We start from the raw sequence: 17,414 nt of genomic DNA on the forward strand, positions 1-17,414 counted from the left end.
ATTCGCTCCGCTCTTTTCGTCCTCTTCCTCGTCCTATGATCACATTGACGGAGGAGTACGAGCCGAGCCTTCGTCGGATCCTCTCGCCAATATCACCAGCCAGCAACAGAATGAATCACAGTCATCTGCAACTTATACGAGCGCGCTGTCCAATCATCCGACCCATTACAACCAGTATACAGATTCGTCGCAGCACAACGCGCATTCTTCATCGCATGCTCTGCAACATGCATCCAGTCAGCTATCGTATCAGCAACTACAACAACAACAACAACAGTTACAACTACAGCATCAGAACTACCAGTACCACTTGCAGCTCAGCTCGAATCAGCCACTAGACGTACACATGCCGGGTGACTTGACGGCAAGCCAGTCTTTGGGAGTGCACCACGCGCCCGAATCGTACGCTCTGCACCATCATCCTGCACATCAGCAGAGCGATCCCGAAGGACAGCGCAAAAGCTATGATCGTGCTGAAACAGCAGAGCCTCACACACCTCGGCCACCTAATGCCTGGATCTTGTACCGCTCGCAAAAGTTTCGCGAGATTCAGCAAAATCGCAACTCACAATGCCGCTCTGGCTTGACGGAGAAGCCGAAATCACAGGCCGAAATATCAAGGATCGTTTCGCAGATGTGGCAAAACGAGTCTTCAGCGGTAAAGCAGAAGTTCGAAGCAATGGCCGACGAGAAAAAGCTGGCACACCAGAAAATGTATCCCACCTACCGATATCGCCCAAAGAAGAAGGCTAAGGCTAAGCAGAGTGCAAGCAGCCAAAGGGACGCTAGTCAGAGACGCATATGGGATGAAAAAGCGATCAAGAAGGAGACGTACGGCGCGTATGCCGGTGGAAGCCAGGATTATGATGCTTCTGAGGGAGGCTTCATGGTTAGACACGCGACCGATCGGAGAGGAGACAGCGAGCCGCAATATCCAGGAGCAGGCCACGACGCAAGCGTCAGCAGCAGCATGCACGATCTCGTTGGTCGCGATCTGATTTCTCGAAGGCCACTCTTTGGTGAACGCAGGGAGCGTGGCGAACTTGCAACACCAGCCAATTATGGTCGCTCTATTTCAGCGAGTCTCTCGCCGGGAGAAGGTACATCGTTCTCGTACAACAACAGTCGCATGCATCCATTTGGTGAGCGACCTTCATCGCTCCTGCGTCAAGAAAGTCCTCGAGTCTCGGATGCGTCCAGCGAGCCGCCTACCTCGTCGGGTGTCTATACAAACAGCCACTGGCCCGACGCGGATACACTCGGTGGACTGTCTTGCAACACATACTTTGACGGATCCGCGTCTCGGAGCGCAACCACTGGCTACACCACAATCGCCAACTCGCGGATGCCCTCTTCGTCGCTGATGGGCTCCAACGCGATGGGCGGTGCATCCTTGCCAACGCTGCCGTCGCCTCAACAGCAGCCACCGCGTCAGTCGATTCCTTCCCAACACCTTCAGCATCCCATCGGGTACTCGGAAAGCAGTCTCAGCTTTCAAGGGCTTACCGGAGCAGGCAACAGCTTTCGGCCGAGCGCCATGACGCATCCGGTCGCCCGATTCGCACCTTCATTCAGCGAGTCAAAGGCTGAAGTGTCAAACGGTCTCACGCTGTCTAGCAGTAATGAGAGCGCCTCTGGGCACTGAAGTCTTGACACAGATGCAGAAACCGCTCGCATGGTATTCCTTCCCGCTGTAGTCTCAATACACATGCTCAAACGAGTGATTTCACTCACCACACGCACCGGCTTGCTGTTTGAGCGAGTACACGCTGTGCGTTGACCCAGATTCAGAGGCCAAATGATGGATGCAGGCTGTTACTTGACTGATTCCTCGACGAGTGATGATCAGCGCGCTCCACGCAAGTCGTGTGCAGTGCTTTGTGGAATCGAGGTGGAAAATTTAACGACAACGCGTTGATGGAGAGCTGACTGCGAAATGAGATTCAACTCACGACTCGGGCGCGCGCATGTACAAGCCGACACGGATGCTAAAGATGGCTCTGCATGGCGACGCTAAGCGCAGGCGCAGCTGTAGAGTATGTGCGCTTCTTGCCTCACTCGTAAGCGCTCTTTGGCGGCGCTTTTTTCGCCACTAGCCGAAATGGCCGAACGTAGAATTTACGATTTCACGATTTCACGATTTCACGATTTCACGATTTCACGATTCGCGATTCGCGATTCGCGATTCGAGTCAGAGCGCACACCGCGACACGCGTAAAAGTCAAGTATGTTAGAGCGGCGTTGTCTCCTAGATCGATCACAAACTCACGCCCACCCCGAACTCGTGACTGACTTACGGCTCCACATGGTGCATGGTGCATCTCTGGTCGCGTGTGTGCGCAGCAGACCCTTGCACGTTTGATGATCGATCTTCCTGGCCTCCACCACATTCAGTATTCACGATCGCACGTCCGCCGACCTTATCCGCATCTACACCGTAGGCGTTGTTGGACAGACTAGCAGTTTTGCTCGCATATTTCGATATTGTCAAACCAAGCATCGCACAGCAGTATAGTTGCAAGCCAAAATGTTGATCAAAGTCAAGACACTCACCGGCAAAGGTGAGCTTCGATAGGCGGCGCATCGCAGCAACAGTAGGCGCTTAGTATCAAGTACTGACCATCTGAGCTCGGTCGATGCTTCTTGTATCTTATCCTCGTTTGTTGTCGGCACTGTTGCAACTGGAATCTCAGAGATCGAGCTGGATATCGAACAAACAGACAAGATCCAACGCATCAAGGAACGCGTTGAAGAGAAGGAGGGCATCCCACCAGCACAACAACGTCTCATCTTTGGCGGTAAACAGATGTACGTCCCGAATCCTCGATTCAGTACGGTAAAGCACTCGTCGCTGATTCTTCTTTTTACAACACTGGGCAATCGCGGCGCGAAACAGGCACGACGAAAAGACGGCCAAAGACTTTGGCCTTGAAGGTGGCAGTGTTTTGCACGTAAGTTGATGCCACGACGTGTGTAGTGTGGTCGCAAGGGTGGTGTAGGGCTGACCTGTCAATGTAACTCCTTGGCATGCAACAGTTGGTGCTCGCTCTGCGAGGTGGAATGCTCTAGGTCGCTACTCGGAGCTGTTGTATTATAACTAGCTGTCCATACAGCTGAAAGCATATCACCATTTACAAACAAGACTATCTTCGTCATTACGTTCGATTCAACGGCTAGGAGTTGGTGGCAAGCCAGACCAAGAACTCGGTGCGCGGGCGTCAAACCTGAAAACCACGCTCAGACGTATTGGACGATGCAACTGTCGCAAAGACAAGAAAGTGGCCTCTCACTTCTGGAAAAGAGCACGCGCGGAACACCACAAATCAGAGTCGCACCGGGGCGAGACAGAGAAATGGCCAAAGCAACCAGAAAAAAGTCTAGAAGCGAGACAACTTGCAAGCTCTCAGCGTTCAAATGAGGCTCTCCCTCTGGCCCAGCGCAACAGCGCCCTTTCCAGCACCCAACGTTTTGAGATACTCGACCAGATTATCCAGCTTGACCAGGTCACCTTGACCTTGGCCTTCATCCGAATCCTTGCCCTTTTGCTGTTTGACACGCACCTCTCTCGTTTCGCCGTTCCACTCGTTAGGCGCCAAGATGACGGCGAATGGGATGGCTTCCTTGTCCACCACGCCGAACTGCTGCGGCAGTTTGGGCTTGGCCTTGTGCATGAATTCGGCCTTGATACCAGCATCCCAGAGCATCTTGGTGACTTGCATTCGTTCTTTCAGCAATCCTTCTCCACCAATCGACATGACGAAAACGTCGGTCTCTTTGGAACGAACGGTGGAACGTTCTCCTTTGCCTTCTTTTTCCTTGAGACGCTGCATCATGATGGCGAAAACGCGCTCGACACCGATGGAAATTCCTACGCAGGGTACAGCATCGGGCTTCTTGCTTCCGGAAAACATGCCGACCAAATTATCGTATCGTCCACCAGCAGCGATGGATCCTACACCTACGGAAGACTCGTCCACTTCCTCTTCTCCATCCGCACCCTTCTTCTTGGGCTTCTTGGACTTGTTGTCTGCACCACCGGCAGAAGCAGCCTCAGCCGCGTTGAATCCAGGTGGAGCCGAAGCGGCGGTAACAGCTTCGTAGATGAGACCGGTGTAGTAGTCCAAACCTCTGGCCAAGCTGAGATCGAAACTCATACGGTCCGAAATGCCGTAGACATCGAGATAGTCAAAGAGCAACTCGATGTCTTTGACACCTTGCGACGCTACCGGGTGAGCCATCATGACGTGATCCGCTTTCAACTTGGCCAACAAATCTTTGCCTCCCTTGAGCTTGACATACTCGCCGATGCGATCCGCGACGTCCTCAGCGAGGCCCTTGTCGCTGACCATTTCGCGCTTCACTTCGGCCCAGGGACTCTTGTCGAGCTTGTCCACGGCGGAGCTGATGGTGCGAATCTTGTCGGCAGGTACGCCACAGATGTCAAAGAGACCATCGAGAATTTTCCTGTGGTTGAGCTTGATGGTGAACGCTTCGATTCCAAGCGCATCGAGAGCCTCGACGAGTACGCAGAGCGCCTCCGAGTCAGGTACCATTGGGTCGTAGATGCCAGCAATGTCGAAATCGCATTGGTAGAACTCTCGGAACCTTCCCTTGGACATGGCGGGCTGGTCACGACGGTATACCTTGGCGATGTGGTAGCGCTTGATGTTTCCATACTCGCTCTGGTTCATAGCGACAAACCTTGCAAACGGCACCGTAAGATCGTATCGAAGCGAGCAGAGTTCACCGCCCTGATCCTGAAGATCATAGATAAGCTTCGAGTCCTCACCGTACTTGCCCGAGAGAATCTCCTTGAGCTCGAACACCGGCGTGTCAATGGTGACTCCACCATGCGCGGTGAACACGTCTTCGATCGTGGAAAAGATGCGCTTGCGGAGCGACATGGAGAGCGGTTCCCAGTCACGCGTACCTTTGGGCGTCTTGAGCGTGAACTTGACCTCCTGCTTGGACGAGCCTGCTTTAGCAGAGCCGAGACCCATGCCGGCGAGTTGAGCTTCGAGCTTCTTGAGTTTGCCAATCTCGGCCTTGAGCGTCGAGGGTTCCGTGTTGGCAGCTCGCAGCTGTTGCACTTTGTCGTCCTGTTCGGCACGAGCTGCCTGGAGCTCGGCGATTTTTTGCTGATCAGCAGAGGCGGAAGACATGTTGGTACGAAGAGCAGAGCCACAAAGGGGTCGTTTCAGAAGCTGTCCGTGACACACTGGTTTGTTGAAGAAGCGCAACGTTTGCGTTTGGCGTGCTTGAGTGCAAAATGCAGGTGCAAAACGAGGTAGTCGAGACGTGGTCAGAAGGATGCACGATCGCAAGAGGAACATCAAAAGATGCGTATTGCGTCTGAAGGTCACTGCAGCGTGTATCTATCCGGTCTTTCAATCGGTAGCGCGTGTGCACCGTGAACGATATGGTGGTTCCAGAGGTGGGTGATGATGGCGCCGAGTTGGATGAACAAGAAGAAAGTTGCACGTTCAACGGTTGAAGCGAGGCAGAGGTGTGATTCACGATTCCACTCGTGACTTGAATAATCACTGAATTCTCTTTTGACACCTCGTGCCTCGTGCCTTTTCTTTGGACAGGATCACGAGTCACGAGTGTGAGTTTGTGCGTCACACAGCTACAAATCACGAATCACGAATCACGAGTCACGGAGTCGTGTTGAGGTGTGAGTCACGAGCCACGAGTATGCGCATGCATTTTGCTGCGCCCTAACATGAAAAAATCGCCGGTCGTCCGTGGTCCAGCCTGACCGAAATCCGCGGCCTGTGCTCTTCACTCTGTCGGCTCAAACCGTCCATTCGTGATTCACGATTTCGACATGTTGGCTAGCGATCCACGATCCACCATCTCAGCTGTCCTGGACCGTCGATTTAGGAGCGACAAAATGGCTGCCTCACTGGACAATGTGCCACCCATGTCATCCGCATCACGGCAACAGTTCCAGCAATACCTGGCGCGTCTTGCTTCCACCCCATCTGCAGCGACTGACAAGAGCGATGACAGTAGCGCCTCGTCTGCTGCTAATGTGGATGTGCTCGTGCAGCGTAGTGCTCAGCTCGCATCTCGCGTGGATGCGCTTCATGCGCAGATCATCGGACGAAACACTTGCTCCGCCGACAATGACGATGTACGGCTCTTCTGGTCTACCTTGGCGTTGCTCACCAACCTTCGGGCGGCTGCAAGTCAGCTTGAGCAGCAAACGTCTAGCGGAAAAGATGCAAAGCAGACCGAGTTAGCCTTGGCAAGGACAAGGCAGGATGTGGAGATCGTACAGTCACTGCTTAAAACGCTCAGTGTTTCGAGCCAAGCTGAATCAGCCGACGTGTTTACAGCTGCGCCGCTTTCACCGCGTTCATGTACAGTCTCGTTCGCAAATGCATGTACGACAGAGAAGCAGGACGGATACGAATACTGGAAGCAGCGTACACTATCGTCAATCCATACGGACCATGATGAATCCTCTCCTTGTACCTCTGACGATGATGCGGCGTCCTCGTCCTCGGTCTTCACCGAGCCCGACCTTGATCCCACTCCGCCCAAACTCGCCGCTCTCAACCCCGATCATTCACGAGATACCCAAGACTACTCCGAATACTCTCTTGCTTCGCATCGCTCCACCTCATCTCCACCCGCACCTGCACCCGGACCCGAGCCTCCGGCGCCTCCTCATCCCTCTACTACTACCGCCAGCGACACCATCCTCCAATCCGACCGAGCAAGCCACGAAGCGCTCTCCTCGGAACTCCTGCGCATGGCCTCGATCCTCAAAACCAACTCGCTCGCCTTCGCCGATTCTCTCGAACGCGATCGCTTGCTCCTCGAAAAGGCCGCCTCTGATCTCGGCCAGAACCTCGACCTCATGACTCGTACACGCGGAAGGCTAGGCGTCTATTCCAAAAAGGCCAGAAGCATGGGATGGTTCACCCTCTCTGCCATTCTTATCGTCATCATCAGCTGGATGCTCATGTTTCTGCTCATCCGACTCACCTGAATCCACACTTTGCGCACGCATTTCAACTCTATGCATTCGTTGCCAACCTGCGTTTGTGTGTGCCAGCGACTAGTACGACTTGGCATCTTCATACGCATCCCTCACCTGCTTCGTCTTACCCTTCTTAGCAGCAAGCTTGAGGTACTTTTCATCCTCGCTCTCATCCATCAACAACGGCGCCAACTTCAGAGGCGTGATCCAGCCGTAGCTTGTCTGCTTACCAAAGAATCTCACCGCCACCATGCTCTCGTCCTCCGGCTGGGTTCGCAACATTTCACCGGGCAGGTCGGTCTTGTCTCGAATGACAATTGCCGGAAAGTGAGGAAACGTTTCCACTTTAGCCCACACCTTTGTGCCTGCCGCTGGAGGATGCGTGACGTAGTCGAACGCTTCTTTCGACCGAGACACTTTGCACTCCGCACGCCGTCGTTTGGCAGCGGGGGGAGAAGCGGACGGATCAATCAGAGAGGTGGCTTGACGAGCGCTACGCCGCGTTGTACTGGCTGTCTCGTTAGAGGCGGCTTCAGAACCAGCTTGCGAAGCGGCGCTCAGCTCTTCTCCACGGTTGCGCTTCAGTCTGTTTGGCTTTCTCGCCGATTGAGCACCTGCATGCTTCTCGCCTTCATCGTCTGTGGTCAGTGGCGAACTGGCCGCCCGATCAGTGTCCTTGCTATTCCTCCTGTCTGGTTTCGAACCTGCCTCTTTTCGTGTACTGCTCGAATCCTTTGCCTTCGCTGTCGATGATGCTGGCACTGAGCGAGGATCCGTCGACGGCGCAGTGCGCGATCTCGGGCGCTGCTGAGGAGTTGTCGGCGAAGAGGATTTAGCAGCGCGACTCGCCCCAAAGGCGACAGGCGACTCTGGTGCCGAGATTTTGCGCGGTCGCTGCCCAATCATTTCCGGTCGCGCAGCGCTGCTGCGATGGCGTTTCGAGCCCTCAGGAAGCACCCAACCAGTGTTGAACAGGAGGAACGAGTCGTGCGCACCCACATCCGCTTTGACTTGGACACCGTCTTGCGTCTTGGCGGATGTCTGCGACAATGACGTTTGCATTGACGATGATTGCGGTCTTGCATCGCTTTGTGCATCGATATGCTCAGTCGATGCTGCATGGGCTGAACTCTGTGTACTTCGGCGTCGGCTACGCACAGGTGTTGCAGGTAATGCTTCTGCGATTGCCTGTTCCGACTTGACTTCGGCTTCAGTTTCAGCCGCGATAGAGCGGCGCGTGCTTCTTCTCTCGACCGGCTCTTTTGGCTGACTATCAGAAGGGTTACGCTTGCGTGCTGCCCTCACTGACGTCTTCTCGGCTGGTACTGCTGCGGACATCCTAGCGGAACGCTTGCCATTTGCTGATCCGGGGAGCGAATCCCGTTCCACCGGCGCAGGCCGGGGCGGTGGAACGTAGAGTTGTTGAACAAAGTCTTCCATAAGATTCATCACAGGCGCGGTAAGCCTGCGGCGTTGCGAAGCTGTGGGATCTGCCTGATTGTCCGCATGGCCGTGCTCTTCTGCCTTGACGTGCGTGGTCGGTGGCATGGGATGCGTATTGTACGCTTGCTGTCGGATCTGCAATTGCTCTTCCTCTTCCATGAGGCAATAGTCTCGAAGCAGCGACACCAGGTCTGATGGGGGCTCGAGCCCGAGCTCGATCAGTTGGCGTCGACTTTCGGCGTCTATCGTGTAAATCTGCTTGTTCGACGTGTCTGAAGTCACAAAGGCATGTTTTCTGCTACCTTCCTTACTGTCTGTGTCCGTCGTTGGTTCCGCTTGCACTCGCTTCTGTTGATGGTAGACGAGATGAGACGTCTCGATTGCTGCCAACTCCTTAAACACCTCGGGTATCATCTTGAGGATTTTGGAAGCGGCTTTGTGGTAAGGGGTATCTGCCTTGTTGTATGTCATGGCGTTGGTAGCAATCATGAGTACGTCCTGGCGTATCTCTTCGACCGTGTCGTATGCTTTGTGGGCGATCTTGTCCTTGATGGTAGCCCAGTCCATAGGGTCCTTGACAATGTCGTAGTAGTCCGGTACATCAACTTTGGACACAGGTTGCGCAAAGAAACCGTAGCGATCAACCGCTTCAAGCTTGGCGATGGCGGCGCGCAGATCAGTATGGAAGGGGAATAGCACAGGCTCTATCAGCGAGTTGCGGATCTCTTGCGCTTGGCGCAGTTTTTCCTTTTCGCGTTTGCGGACCTGTTCGACAAGCATGCGGACGCGTTCGAGATCCTCGCGAATACTGCGAAGGAAGTGGAGCTTTTTGGCCTTTTGAGCGTCGGTCTGCTCTTTGTTTTGCGACGAGGCGGTCCAAGGCTCGAGGTGTAGACGTTTGAGGAGGGGTGCGCCTCGACGAGCCTCGCGCTTGAGCGACCAGTAGCGGGCGATGAGTTGAACGACGGTGGCCTTTTTGCGAAGCTGGACCTTGGTGATGTATTCGAGCACGCGATTGGCAATGTAAGCGGGGACGAGGGGAGGACCCGCCTTGAAGCTCTTCTTGTAGGCACGAGCTGACTTGGACGTGCTTCTCGGATCACTGGTGGCGGTTGCGCTCTCGTTGCTGCCGACCAGAGAGCTGCGACGACTGACCGAGATCAGGGGTGCTCCCTTGCCGGACTCGACGGAAAGCTCGCGAGTGCGTGAAGAGACAAAGGGCGATGCGCGGTAGGAAGCCTCGGAACGGTCGTCTTCCAATGCAGCTTGCCGACCAAAGTCGATCTTGAATTGGTGCCTCAGGTCGGCGGGCATATGCCGATGACAGCAGGCACGCAACACCTCGGAGCCCTCGTCATCGCTGTTGTCCGAATCGTCGTAGAGGTGATGCGAGACGCGGGTGCGTTCGGTGCGGAAAAGAAGGCCAGCCTTGCGAGCACAAGTGACGTGGAAGGCGGTGAAGCAAGAGCGGTTGTCGCACTGGATGCAAGCACCCATGCGGTACCTGCAGAGGTAGCACTGCAGCTTCCATCTTGCCTTAGGAATGCGCTCTACACTGTCGATGGGTTCCATGTAGACGGGATTGCTGACGCCAGTCTCTGGGATCCACATTGCGCAGAGGAGGTGGGCCCACTTTCCGGTGGTGGTCTGCTTGAAAGCTCCGCCTTCGTGGGGGCAGAGTATGCACGAGACAGCACGGTCGGGTGAGACGGTGCATTTGCGGCAGAGCCACTGGCCCTCGGGGATGTAGGGGATGCCATAGCAGTCTTGATGGACGGCGAGATTGCAGCCATCGCAAAAGACGATGGCGTTTGAGTTTTCGCACTCGCCATCGTCACAGATAGCGCACTTGCTGTCGTCACCACCTTCCGAATCTGCGTCGTCGGCGTCTGCACCTTCGGCTGCGACCTCGGTGGCGGCGCTATGGCGCGCTTTGGGAGGGATGCGCTTCATGAGATCGAACCACTCCTTTTCAAGCTGGTCGAGGATGATCTCAAAAATCTCGTATGATATCGAGTCGAGACCTTCCTTGCGCCTCTCGTAGTTGAAAGCGTCGAGCCACTCTTGATCCTGCTCGTCCATGTCATACTCGACCTGCTTCTTGAGGTCGCCCTCGATCGGCTCGACGTAGCGGATATAATGGTCGGGTTTATCGTACTCGGAGCCGTCATTGTAGCCAAAAGGAAGAGCTTGTGCGTCGATAAAGCCCGGAGGTATGCGAAAGAGGAGTGCTTCCTCTGGTGGCACTTTGCGAAAGCTGACCTTGGGAAGTGACGAGGCCAAGGGAATGTTGTTGGGTTTCGAGGGGATGCCTGGCATGACGGCAAAGCTCCATAAGCTCGCTCGATGGCTGTGGCTTGCTACTACGCGATAAGCTCACGCTGGTGAATCATAGTTCGACAACGTACGGTGCTACGAGTGATGACAAGTCTCTTTGTGGTGATGGATGGTTGGTAAGCCTCTGCACGAAAGCATGAACATGGTCCATGCTCGCCAACCCACACTCAGCTCCGCACAAACACGAAAGCCCGACAGCTGCTCACGTTTCTGGCTTGTTTAGTCAAGTTAGCAAGCCCGTGGCACGCCGTGAGTGAGCACAGAGCGTTTCTTGTGTTTGTTTGAATTTGGTTTCAACTCGTCACTTCACGCTTGAATACGCCTTTTTTTTATTTTTTTTTTTGTTTTTGTTCTTAGCGCGTCACGCCCTTGTCGCGTTCCATCCCTCAATCGTTAATCATGAATCGTGAATCGTGAATCGTATTCATGATTCGTGATTGCGCATAATTTCAGGAATGTTAGTTTAGCCGTTCTAGCACCTTTCGGCAGCGCCCACGACCACGCCCGCATTGCCGTGCCGATCTCGCGAATCGTGGATCACGAATCGGGGGCACGAGTCTCGGAGCCTTTCTCCTTTTTTTCGGGACAGAAGCGACTCTCTTCTTGGCTCATAATTCACATTCGTGATTCACGATTGTTGGACGCCGACGCTGAACGGGCTGTACACCACTACATTCTCGTCCACAGCCATTCGTGATTGTTCACATCAACATCTGCGATCGACTTCAGCATGATGCTCGCGCTTTCGACGCTCAAAGCTGCATCTAGCTCTCGCGCACCTGTCGCGGCGAGATTCAATTCAACTCAGGCTGGCAACGGTCCCGATGCGTCTTTTGGCTCAGCGACACGCTCCACTGTGCCTCCTCGATCCACACATGCCACCTACCATCCAGGAGGATATGGCATCTCGCAAGGCCTCAAGAGGGCAAGAAAACCATATCGTGTGCGCAACATTCTCACTGGATCACTGATCGTGGCTTTCGCCACCAGCGTCTATTTTTATTCAATCTCAAAGGTGGGTTCCGCTATCCCCTTACTCATAACAATGACTCGCTTACTGACGCTGTATCAATCGTCAACTCTCCTTCTCACGTCTGAACAGGTCAAACAAGATGACTTCTCCGACCTTGCCGAGATCAGAGCACCAACAGCCACTGATTCTGTCCCTGTCACTACCGAGTCGGATCACAAACACCAAGTATGATCCAGCAGTTCTCACAAAGCCAGTGCATTGTTGAATCACCACTCTCATATTTCAGTGTTCCAAGCTTGATACTTGTAATGTATAGCTTATGACAATGAGAGGTCGTCTCAAGCTCGTGCTCTTCCTGGTCTTGTATCGAGTCCATGCTGGCTAAAGAGCAGCCAGTTGAAGACGAATTTCTTGTGTTGAATCAGAAGCGTCAAGGCCAAGTGAGGTTGTCAGGACGTCCGCATGCTTCACGGTTTGCGTTAGGCTCCCTCTGTCCACCATATCGTGATTCTTGTGTGCCTTTAGAGGCGTGGCAGTGACAGCTTGTGTCGCTGCCATCGAAAAGCCTCAGAGCCGGTTTCCGAGATAAAATCACGAACAGTCGTGAGTCAAGCAAACTAAACGCGGCTGCAAACCTCCACTTTGCGTAAAGTGCTCAGTTAGTGAGTCGCTCGTTGTACAGGCGCTGCCTGCTTGCCACCATCACGCTAATCCTTTTGCGCTATAATATACATATCCATACTCTACCAGGGTCAAGCAAGCGTTGTTGCAGCACTTAGCCATGGCAGGTGCCAGAGTATTGGCCGCCACGGTCGAGCGGCACTTTGCACGTCGCTCCAGGTCTCATCTTTGCGGCATCGTTGCAGGTACCACGACAAGCTGGGCTACGGATAGACCGATGACCGGCTCCGTTTTACGGTCAGTTTCGACATCCTCGGCTTTAGCGTCTTCGAGAATGGGCAGAGGCAACCGCTTCACAGTGTCTCGAAATCATCGTCGTCCAACCAACTTGTCAGCTGCACATCACGCTTCCGACAGAATTCCACATCACGCAACTCCATATCCTGGCGCACCTTCGACCACCCTGGATCCGGCGCACAGCGCCAGCGAAACCGTGTCGGAAACCCGCTCTTCACCAGAGAATACCACATCGAAGGCCATCACCGATCCATCGGTCTCCATACCGGCCATCGTCCCGCACGATCCGCACTCGGTCCTTCAGGCCTCCAGCCCCAACTTTTCCGGTGCCACTCAACTCCTTACCCAGTCCGCTCTCGTTGTGACACGGGAGATTGAAATGATCAACATTTTCCTGGGCTTTGAACAAGCTAACAAGTACTCCATCCATGCACCCAGCGGCGAGCTTGTAGGCTATCTTGCGGAGGAAGAGCAAGGTTTGCTCGGCGGAGCGCTCCAAAGACAGGTGCTGCGTACGCACCGACCTTTTCGTGCTACTGTGATGGACGCCTCCGGGAAACCGGTGCTAATGATTCGAAGGCCATTCACGTGGATCAATTCGACTGCGAGCATTTACGCTGTTCGATCGGATTATCCCATAGGATACGGTGCTCCTCAGGACAGCGACTTGGAGCTGATTGGAGAGGTCAAGCAGCGGTGGCATCTGTACAAACGTCGATATGAGCTCTTTCTCAAAAGGACGGCCGAGGATGGCGAGGGCCACAATTTCGTCCAATTTGCTCAGATCGATGCGGGCTTTCTCAGCTGGACGTTTCTGATGCAGGATGCCGAGAGCAAACTGGTGGGTGCGATTGATCGAAACTTCCGAGGCTTTGGAAGGGAAATTTTTACAGATACCGGTCAATACGTGCTGCGATTCGATAGTGTCGGTGAAACCGCGATGGCAGACGCTCGTTTATCGGCGCCTTCCTCCGGAGAAGCATCGCAATCCAAGCGGACGGGGATAGCAGAAGGGCTCGAGTTAGTCGAGAGTCATGGTACACGGGCGCTGACGTTGGACGAGCGCGCAGTGGCACTAGCGACAGCGGTGAGCATCGATTTCGACTACTTTAGCCGTCATTCGGAAGGCATGCATGGAGGAGGCGGGATGTTCCCATGGATGATGATGCCCATGGGCGGTGGCGGAGGAGGAGAAGCGGCTGAGACTCCCAGAGGTGGCGCTAATAGCGACAATGTGCCCAGCAATCCCAGTGGCGGCGCGGACGGTGGATTCGGAACTGGTGTTGCGGGAGGAGCCATCGGTAGTGGGATGGATTATCCGTACGGCGCATCGGATTCAGGCATTAGTGAGGATGGTAGGCTAGGTCGAGATCCATCCAACCCGAACGGATATTCAGAGGACTCGATGCCTTCGCAGCAGGAGCAGAATGAAAGCCCATGGTGGAATGCAGACCAACAGCAACAGCAACAGCAGGGGCCTCAGCAGGGAGATGTGTGGGGTACCGGAAATTCTGATCCGTGGGCAGGAGCGGGAGATACACAGCAGCAAGATGAGAGCATTTGGGGTGGATGGGGCAGTAACGGTGGAGAGGGTGGAGGGGGTGGAGGTTGGGGAGGATTCTTTGGCGGCGATGGTGATAGCGGCAGCGATTGGTAATCGCTTCTAAACAAATATACTCCTTAACACCTCTCCATGCATCTGTCTTGCCATGTTAGTGGGCCGACTGCGTCGTGTTTGCTTGTGTGCAAAGATGGATTTTGAGAACGAAAGCTCCATTCACACGTGCCTCTCTCTCTGGTACAGCAGTAAGGTACCTGCGCACCATCTGCTGTGAACGTTGATTGACAGACGCGTAGTATACAAGAGGCTCGAAAAAGCTATCCTGCTTGCGAAGTTGGGAGAGCCTCGACGAACTTTTCTACGCGATGCTCCTCTTGTGCTCGACCTGGACGCCTCGGTTGGTCATGGCTACCCTGCTCAATTCCTGTTGCTGTTTCAAAAGGACGAGCCTCTGTGTTGCTGTCAAGTAGGGGTTGGCTTCGATCCCTTCTGTCCTCAACACTGTACCGATGGACATGAAGAATCCGAACGTAGCTGCTGAGCTAAGCATGAATTGCGATAGCGTTCCGAGTGCGCCTCTTGGTCCCGGGCCTGCGCGAAGAATCTGGATTCCACCACCGATGAAGCCGATTGTGAGTCCTACAAGGGTGCCTGTCATTGCGCCCATTTTGACTGTTCAGCGTAACAAGAAGCGACACAGGTTAGCGGGTAAGAAGCCGGAGAGAGGAAGAAAGGGTAGAGGAGTGAGAACGTACTCTTTTGAAAGACAGTCGGTTCGCCGCCTGGAATTCCTTGCATTTGAGGCGGAGGCGGCATTGTGAGTGTTCTGTAGGGAAAGGGCTTGAAGGACGAGGATGTGGTGGAGCGTACAGTGGATGGCCACGGTTCGGCGACGAGCAGGGATGGTGCGTTTGGTGACTGTCACGAAGATGGTTTGGGAACTGCTGCGATCTGATAGTATAATTTTTTCTCCCCCACACACTCACAGACTCACAGACTGCACCCGCCTCAGCGCACGCGTCAACGAACAACTGTCAGATTCTGCTCACTTCCATGCATCGGAAAAATCATCCGAACCTCCACATGAACTCACGACTCACGATTCGTGCTTGGACCAACATTCGTGATTCGCGATTCGTGTGATTGACTCTCAATCGCATCTTGCCTCACTTTGTAATCGTCCTTCCAACGTATCGTTGTTGATCCATCCCATCTCTAATCCCATCTAGGAACTCACTTCTGGATACCTTCAAAATGGTGACCAGACTCAATGCAATCCCGACGCTCGCTTCGCTGTACACGTCCACCCTGACCCCGTCTTCCCCCTCATCTCTTCGTGCCAACATCTACCCCTTCTCGCATCTGCTCTCGATCTTCACTGGTGATATCACGACGCTTTCGATCGATGCAATCGTCAACGCAGCCAACAACAGCCTTCTAGGCGGGGGTGGGGTGGATGGAGCGATCCATCGGGCTGCGGGACGCGAGCTCGTTGTCGAATGTGGCAAGCTCAACGGTTGTGAAACGGGCTCTGCCAAAACCACGCTTGGTTACGCGCTTCCCAGCAAGCACGTGATACACACAGTTGGACCGGTGTACAACTCGTCTCGGCACGAGGAATGCGAAAGGCTGTTGCGAAGCGCATACAGGTCGAGCCTGGAAGAGCTCAGGAAGATTGGTGCGAAAAGCATCGCCTTTCCCAGCATCTCAACGGGTGTGTACGGATATCCGTTCGATACGGCAGCCACCGCGGCGCTCGACGAAATCGGATCCTGGCTCGAATCAAACGAAAATCACAAACACGTATGTACAAACGTCAAAGTGCCAGCTGCACAAACAGCAAGCCACGAAACTGATCTGCCATCCCCTGCCTCACATGCTACGCACATATCCAGATCGAAAGAATCGTCCTCTGCTGCTTCTCCCAAAAGGACTACAACAAGTACCTCGAACTCGCACCTACCGTGTTCCCACCACAGGACATGTTTAGCCGACACACAGAGACGTAACGCTACATATGCAGAATGTGCAAAAACAGTCATGAGTGCGATGAGCATTGGTTTGGTATTGATACAAATAAAAAAAAAGGGGAAGTGCAGATCAGTAGTCGGTACCGCGTGAGACAACCTCCTTGCAAGTAGGTCGAAGCAGGATGGTGTGTTCGTACTGAGCGGTCATGGAACCGGCGATATCGCAGAGCGGTGGGTAGTCCTGAACGACACCGAGCGAGACGAGGTGTTTGAGACCGAGAAGGTAGTTCTTCTCACCTACACGGTCGAGGTAGCGTCTGCAGAAAGGAAGCGAGTCAAAGTGCTTGTTGATGGTACGGAGCAAGCCGTGTGCCGAGTGAACGCGGATGGGGATGGATTTGGGCAGGTTCTTCTTGCGCGCATAGTGCGAGCACTCGCCCTGGTCGATGACGTAGCCTCGACCGGTGGAGCCAAAGGTCTCGATGGCGTAGTATTCGCCTTCCTCCATCTTGACTTGAAGGTCAGGCATGTTGACGATGGGTACCGACTTGCCTCCGTGGATCGAGTAGCGTTCAATGCTGTGACCGTTGAGGTTCTCAACGCACTTGACCCGGTGCGTCTTGCCATTGGCCTCGAATTCGTGCGATTCCATGACCTCTTGGATCGAGGCACCAATCTCACCGAGACGGGCATCGATACCGGCTTCCTTGATACCAGCGTTGGTAGCGGCTTTAACGGCCGCCAGCAAAGGGTCCCAGGTGGGCTCAAAGTTGAGGGTGAAAGCCGAGTCGACGATGCGACCCTTGACGTGAACACCAAAATCGACCTTGAGCACGTCGGTAGCTTGGAGGACACGCTTGTCGCCGGCGTTGGGAGTGTAGTGGGCAGCGCACTCGTTGACGGAAACACCGGTGGGGAAGCCGATACCGGACTCGAAGCCTTCAGCCTCGACAAGCGCACGCGTGCCATCTTCGACAAGCTCAGCGATCTCGGTCATGGTCATGCCTGGCTTGATGGCACTCTGGGCGTATTGACGCACTTGCCTGTGCACCTCGGCAGCGCGACGGATAATGTTGTAGTCGAAACCCTCCTGCTGCTGTACGAGGCGCTCTCGTTCGCGAAGCTCTTCGTCGGTGACACGTTTCCTCTCCTCGCTAAACTTGGAAGTGTCGTACTGCTGGATCTCACCAACGGGGTACTTGCCGATGGTGAACATCT

General features: G+C 54.3%; 10 protein-coding genes across 10 annotated transcripts; 6 read left to right on the forward strand and 4 right to left on the reverse strand.

The window, feature by feature from the left end:
* Positions 1–4: 4 nt before the first annotated feature.
* On the forward strand, positions 5–1,645 carry UMAG_12033 (HMG-box transcription factor; the record flags this gene model as incomplete). Its single annotated transcript, XM_011394215.1, has 1 exon — positions 5–1,645. A coding segment is annotated over one exon (1,641 nt), but the record flags the coding sequence as incomplete, so codon positions are not given.
* An 882-nt stretch (positions 1,646–2,527) lies between these two features.
* Positions 2,528–3,069, forward strand: UMAG_12034 (putative ubiquitin-like protein; the record flags this gene model as incomplete). Its single annotated transcript, XM_011394216.1, has 4 exons — positions 2,528–2,561; positions 2,694–2,808; positions 2,897–2,951; positions 3,037–3,069. 4 exons carry the CDS (start codon positions 2,528–2,530, stop codon positions 3,067–3,069), a joined length of 237 nt encoding a protein of 78 aa, XP_011392518.1.
* Positions 3,070–3,410: 341 nt separating this feature from the next.
* On the reverse strand, positions 3,411–5,333 carry UMAG_06027 (putative histidine--tRNA ligase; the record flags this gene model as incomplete). The annotated part of the gene is made up of 1 exon (XM_011394094.1): positions 3,411–5,333. One exon carries the CDS (start codon positions 5,331–5,333, stop codon positions 3,411–3,413), a length of 1,923 nt encoding a protein of 640 aa, XP_011392396.1.
* Positions 5,334–5,896: 563 nt separating this feature from the next.
* UMAG_12035 (uncharacterized protein) lies at positions 5,897–7,003 on the forward strand (the record flags this gene model as incomplete). Its single annotated transcript, XM_011394217.1, has 1 exon — positions 5,897–7,003. One exon carries the CDS (start codon positions 5,897–5,899, stop codon positions 7,001–7,003), a length of 1,107 nt encoding a protein of 368 aa, XP_011392519.1.
* Positions 7,004–7,072: 69 nt separating this feature from the next.
* On the reverse strand, positions 7,073–10,756 carry UMAG_06029 (uncharacterized protein; the record flags this gene model as incomplete). Its single annotated transcript, XM_011394095.1, has 1 exon — positions 7,073–10,756. The coding sequence occupies one exon, from the start codon at positions 10,754–10,756 to the stop codon at positions 7,073–7,075; it is 3,684 nt and encodes a 1,227-aa protein (XP_011392397.1).
* Positions 10,757–11,504: 748 nt separating this feature from the next.
* On the forward strand, positions 11,505–11,978 carry UMAG_12036 (uncharacterized protein; the record flags this gene model as incomplete). Its single annotated transcript, XM_011394218.1, has 2 exons — positions 11,505–11,789; positions 11,877–11,978. 2 exons carry the CDS (start codon positions 11,505–11,507, stop codon positions 11,976–11,978), a joined length of 387 nt encoding a protein of 128 aa, XP_011392520.1.
* A 550-nt stretch (positions 11,979–12,528) lies between these two features.
* UMAG_06031 (uncharacterized protein) lies at positions 12,529–14,322 on the forward strand (the record flags this gene model as incomplete). Its single annotated transcript, XM_011394096.1, has 1 exon — positions 12,529–14,322. The coding sequence occupies one exon, from the start codon at positions 12,529–12,531 to the stop codon at positions 14,320–14,322; it is 1,794 nt and encodes a 597-aa protein (XP_011392398.1).
* A 262-nt stretch (positions 14,323–14,584) lies between these two features.
* Positions 14,585–15,042, reverse strand: UMAG_06032 (uncharacterized protein; the record flags this gene model as incomplete). Its single annotated transcript, XM_011394097.1, has 2 exons — positions 14,585–14,898; positions 14,982–15,042. 2 exons carry the CDS (start codon positions 15,040–15,042, stop codon positions 14,585–14,587), a joined length of 375 nt encoding a protein of 124 aa, XP_011392399.1.
* Positions 15,043–15,480: 438 nt separating this feature from the next.
* Positions 15,481–16,235, forward strand: UMAG_06033 (uncharacterized protein; the record flags this gene model as incomplete). Its single annotated transcript, XM_011394098.1, has 2 exons — positions 15,481–16,029; positions 16,122–16,235. The coding sequence occupies 2 exons, from the start codon at positions 15,481–15,483 to the stop codon at positions 16,233–16,235; spliced, it is 663 nt and encodes a 220-aa protein (XP_011392400.1).
* A 91-nt stretch (positions 16,236–16,326) lies between these two features.
* Positions 16,327–17,412, reverse strand: UMAG_06034 (putative methionyl aminopeptidase; the record flags this gene model as incomplete). The annotated part of the gene is made up of 1 exon (XM_011394099.1): positions 16,327–17,412. One exon carries the CDS (start codon positions 17,410–17,412, stop codon positions 16,327–16,329), a length of 1,086 nt encoding a protein of 361 aa, XP_011392401.1.
* Positions 17,413–17,414: the final 2 nt, after the last annotated feature.

Source organism: Mycosarcoma maydis, chromosome 21, assembly GCF_000328475.2.
Source record: "Mycosarcoma maydis chromosome 21, whole genome shotgun sequence".
Taxonomy (NCBI): domain Eukaryota; kingdom Fungi; phylum Basidiomycota; class Ustilaginomycetes; order Ustilaginales; genus Mycosarcoma; species Mycosarcoma maydis.